The following is a 23514-nucleotide window of genomic DNA, read 5'->3' as shown; positions in this document are numbered from 1 at the left end:
GGATTCAGCTTGTTAGGCGGCAGCAAGTCTTGGGTTGGTGCCAATGGTGGCAGCATTGATCACAGTGCTGCTGCCTGTGCTGTGCTCTGCACTGGGGTAGTCGGTGCTGTGGAGGAGACTTGACATCTCAACTCTGGTGCCATGCATTGGGGCTCAGCAGGGGTCTACTGAGGGATGGTGCCGGAGGAGCAGAACGCCATTAGCCATCACCTACAGCCCCCAACTAAAACCTCTCCAGCGCATCATCAAAGATCTACAACCTATCCTGAAAGATGATCCCTCACTCTCACAGATCTTCGGAGACAGACCAGTCCTTGCTTACAGACAGCCTCCCAATTTGAAGCAAATACTCACCAGCAACCGCACACCATACAACATAAACACTAACCCAGAAACCTATCCTTGCAACAAAGCCCGATGCCAGCTCTGTCCACATATCTATTCAAGTGACACCATCATAGGACCTAATCACATCAGCCACGCCATCAGGGGCTCGTTCACCTGCACATCTACCAATGTGATATATGCCATCATGTGCCAGCAATGCCCCTCTGCCATGTACGTTGGCCAAACCGGACAGTCTCTACGCAAAAGAATAAATGGACACAAATCTGACATCAGGAATCATAACATTCAAAAACCAGTGGGAGAACACTTCAACCTCTCTAACCACTCAGTGACAGACTTGAAGGTGGCAATTTTGCAACAAAAAAACTTCAAAAACAGACTCCAAAGAGAGACTGCTGAACTCGAATTAATATGCAAATTAGATACAATTAACTTAGGTTTAAACAGAGACTGGAAATGGTTGGGTCATTACACTAATTGAATCTATTTCCCTATGTTAAGTTCTCCTCACACCTTCTATGGGTCATCTCAATTATCACTTCAAAAGTTTTTTTTTCTCCTGCTGATGATAGCTCATCTCAATTGATTAGCCTCTTCCAGTTGGTATGCGTACTTCCACCTTTTCATGTACTCTGTATGTATAAATATCTCCTGTCTGTGTGTTCCATTCTATGCATCCGAAGAAGTGAGCTGTAGCCCACGAAAGCTTATGCTGAAATAAATTTGTTAGTCTCTAAGGTGCCATAAGTACTCCTGTTCTTTTTGTGGATACAGACTAACACGGCTGCTACTCTGAAACATAACTTAGATCGACACCCCCTCCCTCCCTCCCCCCCACAGTGTAGACCAGGGCTAAGACTAACTAAACAGTGTAACTAAGTATAGATTAAAAAGAAGTTCCTATGTAACTTGTGACTTTATTTTTTCCCCTCAGAAAGTATCAAAGAGAGCTCTGCCGCGAAGCTCTGTCTGCAGCTGAGGACAGTTGAAAAGGAACTGAGGGGATGGTCGGGGGAGCGCGTGCTACAGAAGGTGCCAATGGCTGCACAAGATGACTCCTGTTCGTGTCCTTTCTCCGGCCGAGTACTGCTGTGAGAAATCGCCGATCTCCGGCACAGGGATGCACTGAGACCTAGAGTGGAGCACCCACAAGGACACCACTCGATGAAGAATGTCCATTACTGAGGGGAAAAGACCTGTTGCAGGTCTGGCAATGTTTAAGCCCTGGGAGTTTGGGCATAACCTAAGCAGAAATCTGCCTGGTACCAGCAAGACAGGTGTTCAGTGACCGGTTGCGGTTTAACTAGAACTCCAAACAAGGGTACTGAGGTGGACAGGGAAGCCCTGACTGTGAGGCACATAAAAAAGGTGAAGGAAAGAGATCCCCTCAAAATATAAAGCATGTACAAGAAACAAGATAAGAATAACAAAATTGAACTAACTAAATTAAAATAGGGTGAGAATAATGCTGGTCAGATGCTGGTCAGAGCATTCTAGGCTCACACCAGAGCTGCTCCTGAGGCTCCAAGGGAAACAGTGGGAGATAGATGGGAAAGCAGTCCCATTGATTTCCTCCTTGTAGTAACAGGGCTGATTCAAATGTTTCAGTTTAAAAGTCACATCACATAGCTGAGGGTATACATTTTCAGTTTATAGTCAAGTACAACATTTCTTCTTAACACTGTTATCCTTGAAGGCCACAATTTAAAGACTTGAGGTCCAAAGTGGTCCACAGGTCACATTTGGATACCCATTCCTTAAATAATAATAGTACTAAAATTAAAATGTGTGTGTTAATCAAGAAAAATAAGAATATAACCAAATAGATGGAATACTAACTATTTGTGCTGTTAAAAGACGTAACCTGGCTTCTTCCAGTATGTCAGCAATTTGTTGAGGTGTTGTCTCATCTGAAATGTCTGTGTTACAATCTGGACATTTAAGTGTTCTAACAATTTGGGAAGCTTCCTCTATATCAAACTAAATAAGAAAAACAGAAACAAGTGAACTGATCATAACATATTGGAAACATGAGAACCAAAAAGCTAACTAAGAGAACTACGTTTAAAAAACAAAGGCTAACATTAAATTAAAAATGCTAATTCAAATGCAAATTTAATCTCCATATGGAGTTAGACACAAATGGAAATTGTTACATCAAGACAATAAAGTCAGAAATTAAATTTGCAGTATTTCATCATGGCAAAGAAATCTAAGGATCTAAACTGTATGTTTATATTAAAAATTAAAACTTTTTTCAGAAAGATTCTGAACTATTTCTCTTCTTCCTTCTGTGAATCAAGGAGGATGGCTGTGTTCCCTACTCTCAAGAAGCTTATTTATACTCCTATGAATAAATTACAATCAATAAATTATTTAAAACCAAAGTTATTCGAAAAAAGTATGGCATTGTTATGGTTTTCTTAAAGTATATAAATGCTAAGAAACGTTGGAAAGAATGACGATGAAGTATCATATTATAAAGATTTATACAATGTGCTCTGAGTGACTGTTCATTTGTGTAGGACTTGAACACCAAATGTGAAGGATAAAAGGATGAAATTGTTTTAATTTTTCTGAAGGGGAGGATTAATTTTCAAAAGTTTAGTAGATGCTACTGTAGATGCTCTTTGAGCATTAGAAGGAAATATATATTCTGGTTAGTGACCTACTGGATGATTAGTCAAATGCCGATACAGAGTTAATAATAAACTTGAATTAATTAACGGGTCACAAGAGTGTCATGGATTAATCTAATCATAGTCTGAATCCTAGCCCCAGTACAACCCAAATAATGATCTGAACAATCTACCTCTAAGGATGTCTGTGCAGGATATCTAGCCCCTAATTTTTTGGTATATTAATTTTCCCCCTTCATAAAAGCCCCATAATATTAATGGCATATCAGATATTTCCATCAAGCCGGAGACCTCATTTATCATTACAATTCTCTCCTACTAGTCTGTAAACTTAATACTGGAGAGTCTACCCTTCTTGCAATGGATGCCAGTGTAAATCAAAAGCTGTGAATCATTCTTTTGTTTCAAGCATTACTTTTGCCTCTTACATAATTTTCTTTGTAATAAATATAATAAAAAGAAATTACTCACTTTATAAGGGCAATCAATTTTAATTGCTTCTTCAATCACAGTCCAATTTGCATCAGCTAAAAATCTATCAAGTTTCAATATGGAACATGTGTTGGCCTCCATTTCTTTTATACGCTGAACAGCACTGTACATTACCATACGTTTTGGAAGAGTAATATTACATAGACCTATGGAAAGGAAGAAAATGAATACATTTAGGTTGTCAGATGTTAAAGAGAATCCCTGACTGAGACTATTGGGTGACTGACTGGCTGGAAGGCCATTTCTGTAAAGTTGCTGGGAGCAGGGTAAAAGTCTTAATCTAAGAAGCCATATGCTCAGACCATTGCCAAAAACCAGATATTCCACTTTGTAACAGCAGCTGAATGCTGCTCTCACCAGCTTCTCTACTCTGCAGACCCATTTGTTTCCAGCGGCAACTGAATAGGACTATTGGGCTATTCTTTTCCATAGGGTCTTTTACATGAATATTTATTGTGCTATTCTGAGCAATCCATTTCCCTCTTTTTAAGGTCTCTTTCTCATTAGTTAACTGAGGACTCTTTCAGATAGTGTTTGGTACTGTATTGTAATACTGAGAGCGTTAGAGATTTTTATAGAACCTCATCTTTTCTACAGTTCTGTTTTTCACTTTTCCTGTCTTTTATTCCACAACCACCTTCCTGAGAGGACGTCTACACTTGAAACTTGCTGTGGCTTTTGTTTAAGTGCCTTCACAACAACTGTTGTGTGAACAGTACATACACAGCACATTGTGATCCTTTTGCCCCGTATCACTTAGCACAGCAATGTTTTGAAATAAAGGTTTAGTATTCCTGGCAGACATCCAATGGTGCATTGCTTCACCACTGTGCTGTGGGCATTCTGGGAGTTTTTTCACCACATATTGTGGGATACCTACCAGAAGGAAATAGAATTAGGGTATTTGGAGTCAAATAAAAACCTTCCCATGATTCCTCTCCTTTCATCCCAACATCCACATGGCCTTGGTGAGCCAGTGACATTTTCAAAGCACTGTCAAGCAGCAGGGAAGAAACATGGTACATGCTACTATCCTCAAGGAGATGATACAAACAGGATGCCACAAGCATATGTAAAATAGTGCAATCGTTTCAGAATCAGAGTGCTAAGGTCACCTGAGGAGGAGGAGACTGAAATCAAGCAGATGAGTCTCTTAGATTTTTCACTGACACAACTTCACTCATTGGACCAACACTTTTAGGCTCAGACACATAGTACTGACTAGTGGGACAAGATAGTGCTGCAGGTCTACGATGGCCAGCAGCAGTGACAGCACTTTCAGGATGTCAAAAGCCACATTCCTGGAGATCTGTGTAAAGCTTGCCCTAGAGCTCTAGTGGTGGAGCAGCACATGCAAGCTCTCTTCACTGTGGAAAAGCATGTGACCGATAAAGTCAGCTTTGCAAACAGGGGCTGCTAACAGGGAGTTTCGCAAGGGAGTTTGGAAGGGGAGTGGGAAGGGAGCGGGAGTCCCTTGTCGGTCCTATCTGTTCCCCTGTAGTCCCCTTAAAACCTATAATTCAAACCACATTTCAAAACCTCTTTCTTTAAACCACCCTTCCATTAACTAGGAGACAATGCAGGCAGAAGCCCACAGCAGAGTGGGGGCTATCCAGTTTATTGCACTGAGTGTAGCATGTATGATTACCTGCCCTGTTGGCGGGTGGCGTATGTTTGCAAGAAGCTCCTGGCCCTCAGAGACCATGTACAAACTTTGGAGGCCAGGGTGGCGGAACTGGAGGAGCTAAGAGAGGCAGAGAGGTATGTTGATGAGGCTTTCTGGGACACTGTAGAATTGTCCCATCTCCGCTCAGACAGCCCCTGTGCTGTTGAGGAGGAAGAAAGGCCCAGAGAAGCAGAGCAGTCAATGGGAGCAGAGGGAAACCTTCCCATAGTTGGGACCCTCCTTCCAGATGGTGCTGGGGTTGCCTCTCGCACTGAGGTTACCTCTCCGGGGGAGGGAACTCCAGTTTCTAGGAAAAGGCAGGTGTTAGTAATGGGAGATTCGATCATTAGAAACATAGATAGCTGGGTTTGTGATGACCGGAAGAACCGTATGGTGACTTGCCTGCCTGGTGCGAAGGTTGCGGATCTCTCGGGGCATCTAGACAGACTTATGTGTAGTGCTGGGGAGGAGCCGGTGGTCATCGTACATGTAGGTACCAATGACATAGGGAAGGGTAGGAGAAATGTCCTGGAAGCCAAATTTAGGCTGCTAGGGAAGAGACTGAAATCCAGGACCTCTATGGTGGCATTCTCAGAAATGCTCCCAGTTCCACGCGCAGGGCCAGGTAGGCAGGCAGAGCTTCAGAGTCTCAATGCGTGGATGAGACGATGGTATAGAGAGGAGGAGTTTACGTTCATTAGGAACTGGGGAAACTTCTGGGATAGGGGGAGCCTATACAGGAGAGATGGGCTCCACCTAAACCAAAGTGGAACCAGATTGCTAGCACTAAACATTAAAAAGGTTGTAGAGCAGTTTTTAAACTAGGAGATGGGGGAAAGCCGACTGCTGCAGAGGAGCATGTGGATCGGACACAGACTTCTCTTAGGGGACAGTCTGATGATAGAGAATCTCCAGGTTATAGTCAGGAGCAGAGGATGGAAGACGATAATGTAAGGGCCGGATCAGATGATAAACAGTCACATAAAAAAGAATCTGGCACATCAGAAAAGGGCAGACAAATAAACAGGGACAAGTTTTTAAAGTGTTTGTACGCAAATGCTAGAAGTCTAAATAATAAGATGGGTGAACTAGAGTGCCTTGTGATAAAGGAGGATATTGATATAATAGGCATCACAGAAACCTGGTGGACTGAGAGCAATCAATGGGACACAATCATTCCGGGGTAGAAAATATATCGGAAGGACAGAACAGGTCGTGCAGGGGGAGGAGTCGCACTATATGTGAAAGAGAATGTAGATTCAAATGAAGTAAAAATCTTAAGCAAATCCACATGTTCCATAGAATCTCTATGGATAGAAATTTCATGCTCTAATAAAAATATAACAGTAGGGATCTATTATCGACCACCTGACCAGGACAGTAATAGTGATGATGAAATGCTAAGGGAAATTAGAGAGGCTATCAAAATTAAGAACCCAATAATAGTGAGGGATTTCAATTATCCCCATATTGACTGGGAACATTTCACTTCAGGACGAAATGCAGGGATAAAATTTCTCGATACTTTAAATGACTGCTTCATGGAGCAGCTGGTACGGGAACCCACAAGGGGAGAGGCAACTCTAGATTTAATCCTGAGTGGAGCGCAGGAGCTGGTCCAAGAGGTAACTATAGCAGGACCGCTTGGAAATAGTGACCATAATACAATAGCATTCAACATCCCTGTGGTGGGAAGAACACCTCAACAGTCCAACACTGTGGCATTTAATTTCAAAAGGGGGAACTATACAAAAATGAGAGGGTTAGTTAAACAAAAGTTAAAAGGTACAGTGACTAAAGTGAAATCCCTGCAAGTTGCATGGGCCCTTTTTAAAGACACCATAATAGAGGCCCAACTTCAATGTATACCGCAAATTAAGAAACACAGTAAAAGAACTAAAAAAGAGCCACCGTGGCTTAACAACCATGTAAAAGAAGCAGTGAGAGATAAAAAGACTTCCTTTAAAAAGTGGAAGTCAAATCCTAGTGAGGCAAATAGAAAGGAGCACAAAAACTGCCAACTTAAGTGCAAGAGTGTAATAAGAAAAGCCAAAGAGGAGTTTGAAGAACGGCTAGCCAAAAACTCCAAAGGTAAAAACAAAATGTTTTTTAAGGAAGCCTGCTAAACAACCAGTGGGGCCCCTTGACGATCGAAATACAAAAGGAGCGCTTAAAGATGATAAAGTCATTGCGGAGGATTCTTTGCTTCAGTCTTCACGGCTGAGGATGTTAGGGAGATTCCCAAACCTGAGCCGGCTTTTGTAGGTGACAAATCTGAGGAACTGTCACAGATTGAAGTGTCACTAGAGGAGGTTTTGGAATTAATTGATAAACTGAACATTAACAAATCACCGGGACCAGATGGCATTCACCCAAGTGTTCTGAAAGAACTCAAATGTGAAGTTGCGGGAACTATTAACTAAGGTTTGTAACCTGTCCTTTAAATCAGCTTCGGAACCCAATGACTGGAAGTTAAGTAATGTAACGCCAATATTTAAAAAGGGCTCTAGAGGTGATCCTGGCAATTACAGACCGGTAAGTCTAACGTCGGTACAGGGCACATTAGTCGAAACAATAGTTAAAAATAAAATTGTCAGACACATAGAAAAACAAACTGTTGAGCAATAGTCAACATGGTTTCTGTAAAGGGAAATTGTGTCTTACTAATCTATTAGAGTTCTTTGACGGGGTCAACAAACATGTGGACAAGGGGGATCCAGTGGACATAGTGTACTTAGATTTCCAGAAAGCCTTTGACAAGGTCCCTCACCAAAGGCTTTTACGTAAATTAAGCTGTCATGGGATAAAAGGGAAGGTCCTTTCATGGACTGAGAACTGGTTAAAAGACAGGGAACAAAGGGTAGGAATTAATGGTAAATTCTCAGAATGGAGAGGGGTAACTAGTGGTGTTCCCCAAAGGTCAGTCCTAGGACCAATCCTATTCAATTTATTCATAAATGATCTGGAGAAAGGGGTAAACAGTGAGGTGGCAAAGTTTGCAGATGATACTAAACTACTCAAGATAGTTAAGACCAAAGCAGATTGTGAAGAATTTCAAAAAGATCTCACAAAACTAAGTGATTGGGCAACAAAATGGCAAATGAAATTTAATGTGGATAAATGTAAAGTAATGCACTTTGGAAAAAATAACCCCAACTATACATACAATATGTTGGGGGCTAATTTAGCTACAACGAGTCAGGAAAAAGATCTTGGAGTCATCGTGGATAGTTCTCTGAAGATGTCCACGCAGTGTGCAGAGGCGGTCAAAAAAGCAAACAGGATGTTAGGAATCATTAAAAAGGGGATAGAGAATAAGACTGAGAATATATTATTGCCCTTATATAAATCCATGGTACGCCCACATCTTGAATACTGTGTACAGATGTGGTCTCCTCACCTCAAAAAAGATATTCTAGCACTAGAAAAGGTTCAGAAAAGGGCAACTAAAATGATTAGGGGTTTGGAGAGGGTCCCATACGAGGAAAGATTAAAGAGGCTAGGACTTTTCAGCTTGGAAAAGAAGAGACTAAGGGGGGATATGATAGAGGTATATAAAATCATGAGTGATGTTGAGAAAGTGGATAAGGAAAAGTTATTTACTTATTCCCATAATACAAGAACTAGGGGTCACCAAATGAAATTAATAGGCAGCAGGTTTAAACAAATAAAAAGATGTTCTTCTTCACGCAGCGCACAGTCAACTTGTGGAATTCCTTACCTGAGGAGGTTGTGAAGGCTAGGACTATAACAATATTTAAAAGGGAACTGGATAAATTCATGGTGGCTAAGTCCATAAATGGCTATTAGCCAGGATGGGTAAAAAATGGTGTCCCTAGCCTCTGTTCCTCAGAGGATGGAGATGGATGGCAGGAGAGAGATCACTTGATCATTGCCTGTTAGGTTCACTCCCTCTGGGGCACCTGGCATTGGCCATTGTCGGTAGACAGATACTGGGCTAGGTGGACCATTGGTCTGACCCGGTACGGCCGTTCTTATGTTCATTGCCATCTGGAAGCTTACCACACTTGATTGCTAGCAATCAGTAGCTAACCAGTCTGGTGTTAGTAGATCAATTGTTGAGACTGTTGTCATGGAGACATATGCTGCTTCCAAGAAGGTGCTGTTCCCTGGGTAATAAAGCAGGGCAATGCACAGGAGGTTATTAATGGTTATGCACATTTGGGGTCACTGATGGGATCCAAATACCTATTCCTTGCCTACCCTGACCCCGCAGGCCTCTGAGGTCATCAGAAGAACAATGTATTTCTCCCTGGTGCTGCAGGTCTTGGTTAATCACTATGTTCACAAACATTAATATGGGGTGGTCTGGAAAGGTCCTCGATGACAGGATCTTTAGAAACTCTGGACTGTTTTCTGTAATGATAAATTGAACTTCTGCTCTCATGGTATCTATGGACAATAAAAGTGTTACGATTCCTACAGTAATTCTGGGAGACCAAGGTTATTCCTACTTTCCTGGATTATGAAGCATTTTACTGGACTCCTGGATGGTAGAAAGGAATTGTATAACTATACCCTGAGTATTTGCAGAAGGATAATGGAATGTACATTTGGAAGACTGAAAGGTAAACGGAGGAGCCCAATGTCAAGGCTGGATATAGATGAAAAGTATTTGCCTTCGATTATAGCTACTTTCTGTGTTTTGCACAATTTTTGTGAAAGGGAGAGAGACTTACTGATGGAGGCAAGGAGGAGATTGGCAGATTTGCAGAAGGTTTTGAACAGCCAGAGGGAAGGAACCTATGAAATGATGCAACTGCTGAGGGGCAGAGTCAGGAATCCATTGTGCTCCAACTCTGAAGCTACAGGCCATTTGTGAACAATATATATTCTTTTGTACAAGGTGTTAATCAAGATTACTGCACAAGTATTGCTATGTATGTGCAGTCGTGCAAAGTTCTTATTAAGTTTCATGTGAGACATTTTAGTGAACTGTTTAATGAATTTGTTCACTGAAGGTAAACTTTATAATTAATTGTACAAGATGCAGAAATACAACTGCAAAGACATTTTCAATTTACTTTTAATAAACATAATATACCAATTAAAATATACTCCATATTCACAGTAAAATTATTATTAAAAATAAATAATTTGCAAATTTTAAAACCCATTCAGAACCTAAAAAAATTATATAAAAGTGTAGTGGGCAGATCACTTTGTGGTTTCAAGGTCACAAGTGTGTATAAGCCAGCTGCTCAAAACTATTCTCTGCAGCTTGGAGGGTGGGATGGGGCAGAAGAGTCTATTTCTTGCAGGCAAGGGAAACAAGGGGGTTTCCTATTGTTCACTGTTCTCTTTGTTGTCCTGAAGCATGGAATGTCTAGAAAAAAAGATTACTAACATTTTGTAACTGTTGTTCTTCAAGATGTGTTGCACAAGTCCATTCCACTCTAGGTGTATTTGCACTCTGAGCACAATCAGCAGAAATTTTTCCCAGTGGTACCCATCGGGGTAGCTTGAGGACCCTCTGGTGCTGTGTGCTCATAGCACTGGTACAAAGCACCCAGCTGACCGTGTGCCTTCTCAGTTCCTTCTTACTGCCTATGACGATTGCTGTAACTTCTATCATCCTTTCTTTGGCAAGCTCTCTCAGTGATCTTCTCTTTCGCATATTTGTACATGTTAGTTAGTGGCGAGTAGTTTTAGTGAAAGTTTTTGTAACTTACTGAGTTATTGGCGTTTTTATCCATTTCCTGGTGCTGAGGCATGCCTTGGTGCTTCAGAGCGATCCGCACTCAAGCTGCCTGAAGTGCCTGCAAGAAGCACATGTAGGGGGACCACTGCCAGATCCACCAAGACTTTAAGCGTTGCAGGAAGAAGGACCGGGAGACAGGCTGAAGTTTTTGTCTAGAAAATAACCTATTTCTGGGTGTTGTTGCAGTGAATGGTGTGTTCCAGAATGTGAAGATGTCAGAGTAAAGGGGAATCATATGCTGTGTTACAGTCCTTGATCAATGAACCACAATGTTCTCCAGGAGGGTTGTTTACCTCTCCATCATTCCCAGCAACTCTGCCTATGAGGATCTAAGCATTTCCCTGTCCTTTTCTCTCTTCTCTTTTTCATGTTTCAGGAACCCTTCCCTCTACTCTTTCACCTTTTTATCCTTCAATTGGGATGTGCATGCAATTTCTTTCAATAAGTTATCTCTTGAGCTCCTTTTACTCCTATGTAAATTGGACAGGCATTTAAATCAATGTTAGCACCCTTGTGTGTGTGATTGCCACAATGTGTCAGCTGCTTTGCGCGGGGGGGGGGGAGAGGGCGGAGAGAACAAGTTATCGTCAAAATTGTAATCACCATGTCAACACTGATAAAATGTTGCTTTTTGTTCGATTTTGGAATTCCACTCCCATAGTTTCTTCCCAGTCTTCAGTGACCTTCAAGACGGTAAGACATTTTCACAGACTTCCCCATTTGGGTAGGATCCCTGGACCTGTGTTGTAGGGCTGGTCATATTGGGTCAGACCAAAGGTCCATCTAGCCCAGTATCCTGTCTTCCGACAGTGGTCAATGCCAGGTGCCCCAGAGGTAATGAACAGAACAGGTAATCATCACGTGATCCATTCCCTGTTGCTCACTCCCAGCTTCTGGCAAACAGAGGTGAGGGACACCATCCCTGCCCATCCTGGCTAATAGCTATTGATGGATCTATCATCTAGGGTGTGTATACTTGTTCTGGCAACTTAGGGAAGGTTAATAAAGATCAGGTGGGCTATGCGCATTAGGGGAATGTGGCTTATTTAAACACAGTGCAGAAGACACAGGCTAGTTATTGAATATTTACTTCTACAGGTTGCTGGTGGGATGGGAGTGGGTTGGCGAGAAGCCAACAGAGGGAGGCATGTGCCCTTCTGCAGGCTGTCCTTACTTTGGGTCAGGGTGGATAAAAATCAATAATTTAAAAAATAAAAATAAAAAAAATCTGATTCTTTTTATTTAAATCAGATTTTTTTTATCAAATGTGTTTTGAAGAAAAACATATCTAAAGATAGTTTTAATTAAGATACATTATAGCTCAAAGATATCTCATCATGGAACGGGGATTATAAATTCTAATTCTATAGTATGAGACAATATATTCATGTAATGTTTAAGAAAAGTTTTGTAAATGAGTTCCATTGTTTACATGTTAGTTTGAACATTTCCAGGAAAGTTCAGATGTGGATTGGCGTCTCCCAAAGTCCACTGTTAGTTAAGTACTCCTAATTACCTGAATCGTCCCTTCAAAATATGTTGGCCAAATCTCCCTTATGTGTTTCCTACAGCAAACACTTCAAATACAAGCACAGAGCCAACACTCATAACTTCAGACTTGCCTACTGTGACTAAATGGGACTGTTCTTAATGTTTCCTTTGAATACTAGGTGGGTGCCTCAGTTTCCCCTATGCATTTCTTAAGTCTCCAGTGTGCATAAATGGCCGCCACTCTGTATCCTGGCAACAAATGGTTAGGTCCTTCCCCCTGCAAGGGAATAGCTAAAGGTGAACAAAGAGGTCAGCTGACCTCCTGGCCCGGGAAAGGAACTCAGCAGAGAAGGAGGGGCTGAAGGGGGTTTCAGTTTGGAGCTGGCTGGGGACGGGAAGTGAGAGCAGACGGGGTTGTCTGGCTCACTGGGCCCCAGAATGGACCTGGCTGAGGGATCCCGTTCTCTGTACTTACAAGCTCTGTTTTAGACCGAGTTCCTGTCATCTAATAAACCTCTGTTTTACTGGCTGGATGAGAGTCACATCTGACTGCGAAGTTGGGGGTGCATACAGGACCCTCTGGCTTTCCCAGGACCCCGTCTGAGTGGACTCGCTGTGGGAGGTGCACAGAGGGGCATATGCTGAATGCTCCAAGGTCAGACCCAGGAGGTGAAGCCGTGTGAGCTTCTTGCCCTGAAGACGGTCTGCTCCATGGGAGAAAAGGCTCCCCAAAGTCCTAACTGGCTTTGTGGGGAGCAGTTCCAGAGCATCGCCCGGGGACTCCGTGACACCTACAAATAGGATGAATATATTCAGATGATCATAACCGTTGCAAAGATATGTTACATGGCATATCTAGCACAAAGCATATTACAGGTATGTCATATTTACACTCATAAGCATATTTCCATAAACATATAGAATGCAGTGTCACAATGGGCTTGACTGAGGTGGAAGTCCATTACTAGTTTAGTCAGGAATTTTGGATGTGGACATAAGTATATCTTGTCCTTGTAAAAGATTGTGTAACTCTGCCACCCTTCTTGGTAACAACTACCAAAATGATACTTTAATAGAGAAATGCAGGAAAGAACAGATGGGTCTACCCTTTGAACTGGTGACTATCAACCTTGATAGCACCAGATTTAAGTTCCAGGGAGGAATGGGATCCACAACATGGATCTATAAGCTACTGACCCTTAGGAATCTGACTGACAGAAGCAAGCACTGGCAAAACCCCTTTCTGCTTTGACCATAAGGAGAATCATTCCCATTTCAACAGGTAAGTGTATCGAGTAGCTTTCTGCTGTTCAGAAGAATGTTTTGCACCGTCCTCGAACATTCGGCCTCCTAAGGTTTTAACCAGAGAACATCAAGGCCATAAGATAGACAGCATATGTGGTGGGACGTAGCAAGCGACCATGGTTCTGTGGGAGATCAGGTCAAGATCTGAAGGTAGTGTCAAAGGAGACATGGCCGACAGGCTCAGCAGATGGCGGTGAGGCCACGCCAGTGCTATGAGTATCATGCTTGCATTATTATCCTGCTTGAGCTTGAGAAATGTCATTGGAAGGAGTGTAATGGAAGGATAGACATATGGCAGTTTGTCTTTCCAAGACAGTAAGAAAGAGTTCAGAGATCCCTTACTGTGACCTGCTCTCAAACAAAAAAGATGGCACTTCTTGTTGAGACAAGTAGCAAACAGGTCTATGTAAGGGACCCCTCCCACATCCAGGGTTGAAAAATTAATCTCACACTATCCAGATTCAGAGACCATTCATGATCTCTCCCAAACAATCTGTTCAGGAGGTCTGCCAAGCTATTCTGAACATCAGGAATATAGGAGGCTTTAAAATGAATTGTATCAGTGATACAAACCTCCCAAAGACGTATCGCCTTTTGATAGACTCTGTCTGATCTGGCCTCTCTCTGCCTGTTGTTATAGAACATTGCCTCAGTGTTGTTCATGAGGACCTGTAAAGGGCTTCTCTACACTACCACCTATGTCGATGTAACTTACATCACTAAGAGGTGAAAACGCCACCCCACTGAGTGACGCAAGTTACATCAACCTAAGGGCTGTCCACACCAGCGCTAAGTAGGTGGGATATGCTCTCTCGCCAACACATCTTCTACTTCTCATTGAGGTGGAGTAATTATGCTGACGGGAGAGTGCTCTCCTGTCAGCAAAGCACATCTTGACCCGACACACTACAGTGGCACAGTTGCGCCGATGTAGCGCAGTAGAATAGAGTAGCCCAGTGTCTGTAACTTGCTGTGAGGGTGAAAAGCCCAATAGGCAATGAACAGATGAACAGACTTGTGGCAGAGCAATGACTCACCGGCGCAGTGCCTCCTGCTGATTGTCTCAGGAATAAGCTGTTCCAGCCTGGAGCGCCCTCTGGAGGCCGGTGTCTCGCCTGCCGCAGGCCCCCCATTGTCCCTTTTGGATCCCAGTACCCGCTACGTCAGGGTTCTTCACCCAACAGTAACCCACAATCTGGGTCTCCCCACCCAGAGGAACCCGCAACCCTATATCCCCACCTTGCCTCAGTGGCTACTGTCAGTCACCATCTAGCCCCACTCACTGGCGCAGACTGCGGTCTGTAAACCACTCATCATCGGCAACGGGGGTTAAGACCTGCTGTCTTTGCCTATCTCTGGGCTGCCCCTCTGCAGCCCCAGTACCTTTTTGGCCTTTTTGCAAGGCCTGCAGCCTGGGGTTTTACTAGGCTGGAGCTCCCCAGCTCCATCTGCCCTTCCCCAGCACTGCTTCACCTCAGGTACCCTTCTCAGTTCCTAGATAGCCCCGTCCTTCTCTCTCAAGAAGCTAAAGAGAGTGTTTCTCTATCCTTCTGGCCCACCACCCTCTTATAAGGGCCAGCTGGGCCCTGAATGCATTGGCTACAGCTGTGGCTGCTTTCCCAATTAGCCCAGCTTTTCTCCGCCACAGCCCTCTCCAGGGCTGCTTTAACCCCTATCAGGCCGGAGTGGGGTGACCACCCCGCTACAAGCCTGCAACTCCCACACATATATATGGAGAGTCAAATAATGATAAGACCACAAACCTTGAGTTTGTAGGTTTGCTAGCTGAGCTTCCCAACCCAGAAAAGGAGGATTCATAAACAGAATGAATGTGGGAAAGGGAGGGACAAAGGGAACTCCGATATCCAGGAGATTGGTACTCAATTCAGCACCCTGATGTACTCTTTAATTCACCACCAAGATAACTAAGGAACCTGCCAAAGATGGTTATAAAAATGTTCATAGCTTTGAGAAGGAACATGATACCTTCTTTTGGTTCTCTTAGCTTTTGGAGCCAGAGAAGATGGTGTTTGCCACAAGGAGTTTGTATACTCTAGTGTGGCATCACTGATAGATATAGCCACTCTAAAAGGCACTGCCAAACCCAGAACGTCCACGAGTCTGTAAGAACTCTCCTGGACCTTTTCAACAGGAATATTAAGAGAGGTAGTTACTCTCTTTAAAAGACCTTGCTAAGCCAAGTAGTCATCTTTCACAGGCGAGGAATCCCAAGCAGCTACAGTTTCATCAGGCAATGAGGATGATGAGTGCAAAGGAAGTTGAGGTTGAGCCTCCTGCAGTGTAGTAGGTGGAGGTTCTGAAGCTTTACAGGCCTTTAGAGTTTTGCTTGGTACCGACGATAACCTCCTGGACCCCCTTATGTGAGTTAGCAAATCATCTGCTAGGATATCTGAAAGGCTGAAGAACCAAGGAGGATCTGAAAGTGGGAGGCATGCCACATGGGTTCCAGTAGTGCCATGGGTAAAGCATAGGACCCCAGCAACAACTTCTCCATGGGTCGCTGTCTCTGGAAATCTGTTGGGTACCTGTAACAAAACTCCCTTCATGAAGGAGAAGGTAGTAATCTATCTCAGCATAAAAGTCTACCTCAGACTTCAAGGAAGACTCTGTGTTGCCCAATGACAGTGGTGCTGTGCCAGGTGGTGCCGAGATCTGAGGTCATCACTCTGGAAATACCAGTACTGGACTGCATTGGTCAAGGAAACACTAAACACTTGACACTTTAGCTCCCCACAATAGTGAAGGCTGATTATAAACCTAAACTAAGTCTGTAACCAGGGCCTCAGGAGCCACCAGTACCAGCCAAGCTATCTCTTTGTACCATCAGGAGTCTGCATTGAGAGGCAAAGTTGGTGTCATGCTGCTGCATAGGCTCCCGGTATTGTTGGTACAGAAGTATTTTCCTGGTGCTGATGATGGTACACGGAAATAGTTGGTACTGTAATGGAGTTTGATCCCAATACTCCAGGAACCGATGCCAGAGTTAATGACCCCTGATTCAAAAATATCAGTACTGGGGAAGAACTCTTTCCTGAGGATGACATACCCTGTCCTCCTGAGTGCTTACTTGTGGATGGTACTGGAGACCTCGAATATCTAGTGGAGATTAGTCTCAGGTCCTTGAATGATTCTGACCACTTGTGCTTCTTTCTGGCACTGGGGGAGGGGACCACAGCCAACATTCTGAAGCAATGTCCAACTCTTCACCAATGCCAAAGTATTCAGTGCGCATCTCAAGTGAGAAGGTTCAGCAAGCAGATGCATGGTGGCTTCCATGAGGATATGGTGCAGTCTCACCTTTCTGTCCTCTTTTGTCCAGGGCCTGAAACCCTTGCAAGTCTGGCAGTAGTCTCTAATGTGACCCTCAATGAGGCACTTTAGGCAGGTGGAATCATGGTTACTCAATGGCATAGCTTTCTTTCAGCAAGCACAAAGCTTAAACCCAGGAGACTGAGGCATATCCCAGTATAGGGCATCAGCACTCTATAGATAAATTAAAAAAAAAATAACAAAGAAAACCTATATTAAACTGCTAACTAACCACTGACTATTTTACAGAAAAAGAAAATATATTCCCTGTAAGAAGAGAAACTTTCAGAAGCAAGACAAAGCACTCCAACTACCAATTAGAGGCAGTAAGAAGGAACTGAGAAGGATCTGGGGTGGCTCTGTCCTCTATACTATCATGAAGCAGCACAAGGCAGCAGAGGGAGCATGCACTGCCCCAGTGGGTACTGCTAACTTAAAAACTTCCAACTGTGGTGCACAGGGTGAGCATATAGCCGAAGTAGAACATGCAATCACTGGAATAACTTGCTATGCCTTTGTCAGCCTCTGTCAGATTGAGAAGCCCTTCTCCATCAGATATCTTTTTCTGTATAACTATCTATACCCAGTGAAAAAGTCATCTCTCAACCAATTCTCTGGTAAGATCAATAAGTTGAGCCCTTTAAGCCTCACATTGTAAGGCTTGTTTGCCATCCCCTTGATCATTTTTGTGGCCCTCCTTTGAACTCTCTCCCCTATTTCCATATCCTTCTTGAAGTGGACATAGTTTTCCAGTAGTGGTCTTACCAATGTTCTGTACAGAGAAAAGATCACTTCACCTCTTATACCTGATATTCCCTTTATATTATCACGGATTGCATTAGCTTTTTACCACAACTTTGCACTGAGAGCTCCTGTTCAGGTGATTATCTACAATGATCTCTAAATCCTTCTCTGAGGGCAGGTCTACACTAAGGGCGGGGGTCGAACTAGGGTACGCAAGTTCAGCTACGTGAATAGCGTAGTTGAATTCGAAGTACTCTAGTTCGAACTACTCACCTGTCCAGACGCCGCGGAATAGAAGTCCGCGGCTCCAAGGTCGACTCCGCCACCGCCGTTTGCAGTGGTGGAGTACCGGAGTCGACCGCGGCGCTTCCGGAGTTCGAACTATCGCGTCCAGATTAGACGCGATAGTTCGAACTCCGAGAAGTCGAACTCACCGCGTCGACCCGGCTGGTAAGTGTAGACTAGCCCTGAGTCATCTCTTTCCTAGACAAAGTCTCCTATCTTCTAAGTACAATCTGCATTCTTGGTTCCCAGATGTATTACCTTGCATTTGGCTGTATTAAAATGTATTTTGTTGGGTTGTGACCATTTAGCAAGGTGATTCAGATAATTCTTTAACAGTAACCTGTTTTCCTCATTATTTACTATCTCACCAATCTTTGAGACATCTACATAAATTTACCAGCAAAGATTTTATATCTAGATTGCTCATAAAAATATTAAATATAATTCAACCAAGAACCAATCCCTAGGCAACCTCATTTGAAGCAACCCTGCTCACTGATATAATTTTGAGATCTGTCACTAAACTAGTTTTTAATCCATCTAATGTGTGTCCTGTTAATTCCATATAATTCAAGTTTTTTAACTAAAATGTCACATGGCATTAAGTCAAATGCCTTGGAGAAATCCAAGCATACTATAACAAAACAGCAACAAAGAGTCCTGTGGCAAGGTGCCACAGGACTCTTTGTCACTTTTTACAGACCCAGACTAACACAGCTACCCCTCTGATACTATATCAAAACTGTCGCCTTTATACATTAGACCTGTAATCCTGTCAGAAAAAGACCACAGTTTTGTTAGACAAGACCCACCTATATTTTTAGTCTGTATTTCTTTGCTGATAGTATTTTGAATTAACCATTCCATTATTTTACCTGATTTTGAACATCAGACTAATTGGTCTATAGTTTGCTGGGTCATCCCTATTACCCTTCTTAAATACTGGAACTACACTGGCCATTCTCCAATCCTTTGGAATTTATGCAGTTTCCCAAGATTTGTTAAAAGGGAAAGGTTACTCACCTTGTGCAATGACTGGAGCTCTTAGAGATGTGTCCCTTTGGGTGCGCCACTTGAGGCATGCCTGTACCTTCTCTATCAGAGGTTTTTGGCAGCAGTGCTCATTTGGTCTGCTTATAGGCTCATAGAATTTAAGGTCAGAAGGGACCATTATGATCATCTAGTCTGACCTCCTGCACAATGCAGGCCACAGAATCTCACCCATCCACTTCAATAACAAACCCCTAACCTATGTCTGAGTTACTGAAGTCCTCAAATTGTGGTTTGAAGACCTCAAGCTGCAGAGAATCCTCCAGCAAGTGACCCGTGCCCCATGCTGCACAGGAAGGCGAAAAACCTCCAGGGCCTCTGCCAATCTGCCCTGGAGAAAAATTCCTTCCTGACCCCAAATATGGCGATCAGTTAAACCCTGAGCATGTGGCAAGACTCACCAGCCAGCACCCAGGAAAGAATTCTCTGTAGTAACTCAGATCCCATCCCATCTAACATCCCTTCACAGACCACTGGGCATACTTACCTGCTGATAATCAAAGATCAATTGCCAAATGAATTGCCAAAATTAGGCTATCCCATCATACCATCCCCTCCATAAACTTATGCTTATGCACCTAGCTAGCCTCATGCCCCATACCAAGGTTATATAGGGCTGCGACGGAGAAACCACGCTCAGTTCCTTCTCTACCACACAGTCCCATGGTGATAAAACTCCAAAGCAGAAGGAAAGGAGTGGAGTACCCATATGGACACATATCTGAAAGAACTCCAGTTACTGTACTTTCCTCCTTCTTTGAGTAGTATTTCTATGGATTCTCCACTTGAGGTGACTCCTGGCAATACCCTCTAAAGGAGCGCAGGTGGAATGCTGTAATGTTGTCTGTAAGAACCAACACATCCTTGCCCATAATGTGAGGCAGGAATGCCTGACAGGCCAGCTGAACTGCCCTGAACTCTCTGACCATGTGGAGAGAGAGCTCTTCTGGAGACCAGAGGCCTTTGAGTCCTGAAGGGTCCCAAGTAGGCTCCCTAGTCCAGTTCCAACGCATCCAAGACCAGGGACATCGATGGCTGGGGCCGCGAAAAGGGAACTCCCGCACAAATCCACTTCCAGTGCTATCAGTCACAAGTAACAGTACTGGAAGACATTTCTGGCATGCTGGAATGGTGTTCTGGGGCATCCTGGCATGACTTGAGGCCTGCTTATAATCCAGTTGGAGTACCTTCCTTTAATGCAGCACTTGCTTGGGTCCTGGTGGTGACCTACTCCATTTGTTTGGACAGCTGCTTGTATATTTGTGCATTGCAGTGGCTAGAATTCAGAGTAGTCTGTACATGTGCCTCTCCCCAAAGGGCAATTAAGTCCTGGCCCTCAGCATAGGACTATAGTGACATATGAGGCATGACTGCTTAATAATCAGAAGTATGACACAAATATGTGAATTCCATGAACTGGAAATGCAAAGGACAGCACCCTGGATGTGCACCAGCACTTAAAAAGAGAGGTGACATCCAGTCAGGATGACTCTGGAACAATAGAGGGCACACAAGTAAACAGAAAGGCTGATCCAGGTAACTGGAATACCTCTGTGGGATACCAGTAGGAGGATTTATAAGATCACAACAGTTGCTTGGGATGGGGATGCATTCACACACACTTCTTTGCAGATAAACTCATCCCACTCAGCAAACCTGCTTCCAAAATGGGTTTAATTACGCGAAATAACTCAAGTTAACCTGCAACAAATTTCAAGTGTAGAAAAGCTCAAATCCAGACTTCTCCCTATTGCACCTTGATGCTTTCTTCAATGCAACTGTTGGAATTATCTCCCTCTTCTTGTGCATGAAACTAACTCCCTAAAATACTTCTGCAAATTCTTTCAACAATAATCATTACAAAATTTATCAACATGAAGCTTCTACCACCAACTGCTATATTATTTATGTTTCAACTGTTTAGCCAAGACTCAAATCAGGGCTTGTTTGGTGATTTTAAGGAAGTGATCTTAAGAGGTCATTTAGTCAATCTCCTTGCCCTGAAACACTGAGGCAAGATTAAGTATATGGTTACTGCCTTACAAATGTTTATCCAACCTATTATTTAAAACCTTCAATGATGGGGAGTCTACAACCAACCTGGGTTACCTGTTCCAGTGCTTAGCTATCCTTATAGTTAGAATGTTTTTCCTAACATCCAACCTGAATTTCCCTTGCTTCAGATTAATCTGATTACTACTTGTCCTATCCTTAGTGGACATGGAGAACAGTTAATCTCTATCCTCTTGTAGGTGCTGCTGCCCTGTCAGTTATTCCCCATTTTGTATTTGTGTACTTAATTTTTCTTTGCTAAGTGTAGTACTCTGTACTTATCTTTACTGAATTTAATTTTATTGATTTCACATCAATTTTATCATTATCATTTTGAATACTAATCCTGTCTTCCAAAGTGGTTGCAACCCCTCCCAGCTTGGTGTCCTCCACAAATTTTAAAAGTGTACTCTCCTCCATCATCCAAGTTTTAATTAAAATATTGAACAGTACCGAATCCAGGACAGAACCCTGTGGGAAAAGACGGTTACTCACCGTAGTAACTGTTGTTCTTCGAGATGTGTTGCTCCTATCCATTCCAGTTAGGTGTGCGCGCCACGCGTGCACGGCTCTTCGGACGATTTTTACCCTAGCAACTCCGGCGGGCCGGCTGGGCACCCCCTGGAGTGGCGCCGCTATAGCGCAGGATATATACCCCAGCCGGCCCGTCCGCTCCTCAGTTCCTTCTTGCCGGCTACTCCGACAGTGGGGAAGGAGGGCGGGTCTGGAATGGATAGGAGCAACACATCTCGAAGAACAACAGTTACTACGGTGAGTAACCGTCTTTTCTTCTTCAAGTGATTGCGCCTATGCATTCCAGTTATGTGATTCCCAAGCCTTACGTAGGCGGTGGGGTCGGAGTTAGATGTTGCAGAACGCAACTGCTAAGCCAGAGGCTGCAACAGCTCTGGACTCCCGGACCAATGAGGCAAAGGTGTGGACCGAGGACCAGGTAGGTGTACAACACATCCCCTGAAAGGGAATGCGAGCCAGGAAGGCAGCTGAGAAGCGTGAGCCCTGGCGGAATGTGCAGCAAGGTGGCTCTATGGCACATGGGCCGAAACAGAAGAGGTGCAGATGCACAACGTCATTGAAGATGAAATCCTCTAGGAGGAGACAGGTATGCCCTTCGTCCGGTATGCCGGTACGATGAAGGTTTTGGGGGGGCGTTACGAGAGGGCTCAGTCCGCTAGATATAGATTGCGGACGCCCTGCAGATGTCGAAGGAGGGCAACTGTTGCTCTCCTTGCACAGAGAGTGGCTTCGGAAAGAAGACCGGAAGGAAGATATCCTGGTGGATATAAAAGGCCGACACCTCCTTGGGGAGGCAGGTCGGACATGGTAATAACTGCCCTTGTCCTTGAGGAACACAGTATCCCTTGGGCCTATTGTGAGAGTCTGAAGCTCGGAGACTCGTGTGGCCGCAGGAAAGACTACAGGAAACTGCCTTGCAGGACAGTTATATCAATGAGCATGTTGACATTGGCTCGAATAGGGCAGTCACAAAACTGGTTAGAACCAGATTGAAGAGCCAGGTTTATGGCGGGGCCCCACTTGGGGGGGGGTGTATAAATGCTCCAAGCCCTGAGGAACCAGATGGAATGGAGCGGGACCTCGGCGGGAGAAACATTGCGCGTTTCGGAGCAGCATGAGAAACGCTTCCACTCGGCAGATACTTTAACCGAATGGACGAATTTTCTACCACCCCGGAGAATCCCGTAGAACCGAGGCCGAACAACGTAACTCGGATCGGTTTAGCCACGCAGGAGTCCTGCTGTGAGGTGCAGGGATTACAAGACCAGGTGGTGAAGGTTGTCGTGATTCCGCGTCATGGGGTCTGTGCCAAGAGGGATGCTACCGACAGGTGTAGCAACATGGTGTGCCAGTGCTGCCCAGGTTACACTGGAGCGAACCCGATCAGGGGCGCTCTGTCCCTGCGGAGTTTGAGCAGGACCTTGTGAACCAGCGGGGACAGTGGACAGCGTACGGCAGATGGCTGATCCATGGCCTCAGGAAAATCCTCCAAGACCGAGCCTGGGGAGAGGCCTTGGAACGAGGAGAATTTCTCTCCCTCTTTCCGTTCTCGCGAAAGCGAGGAGGGCTATGCGGGGGAAGACCCACTTCTGGAAAACGGAATAGATAAAGACGGGAGGAAACCACCACTTGTGAGACAGGAAGGATCTGCTGAGACGATCCGCCAGCTGAATCGCCTGGTACACAAGGCAGACTGCTCTCAGCTCTCGGACATTGATGTGTAAGGCCAGCTCTTGCGCTGACCGAAGGCCGTGAGTGCGAAACTACACCAGGTGCGCACCCAGCCGAGAGATGGGCTGTCTGTCATGAGGGACCCCGAGGGGTAAATGAAACCACATCCCCGGATACACTGGGGA

The 23514-nt window shown here is 44.2% G+C and overlaps 2 protein-coding genes across 2 annotated transcripts in view; one reads left to right on the top strand and one right to left on the bottom strand.

The window, feature by feature from the left end:
* Positions 1-23514, top strand: part of LOC123370220 (glycine N-acyltransferase-like protein 3) — a 327798-nt gene that overhangs the window by 158098 nt on the left and 146186 nt on the right. The window lies entirely within an intron of this gene.
* LOC123370218 (sodium/hydrogen exchanger 10-like) overlaps positions 1-23514 on the bottom strand; it is a 236024-nt gene that overhangs the window by 131696 nt on the left and 80814 nt on the right. The window contains exons 12-13 of the mRNA XM_045016557.1: positions 3459-3625; positions 2188-2328 (exon numbers count right to left, since the gene is read on the bottom strand). Of these exons, the coding sequence (XP_044872492.1) occupies positions 2188-2328; positions 3459-3625 (308 nt within the window). The remainder of the gene's footprint in view (positions 1-2187; positions 2329-3458; positions 3626-23514) is intronic.

The sequence above is a fragment of the Mauremys mutica genome, chromosome 4 (genome assembly GCF_020497125.1).
Source record: "Mauremys mutica isolate MM-2020 ecotype Southern chromosome 4, ASM2049712v1, whole genome shotgun sequence".
Classification (NCBI taxonomy): domain Eukaryota; kingdom Metazoa; phylum Chordata; order Testudines; family Geoemydidae; genus Mauremys; species Mauremys mutica.
The sequence above is the reverse complement of the archived record's forward strand: the minus strand, read 5'-3'. Positions and strand labels throughout refer to the sequence as shown.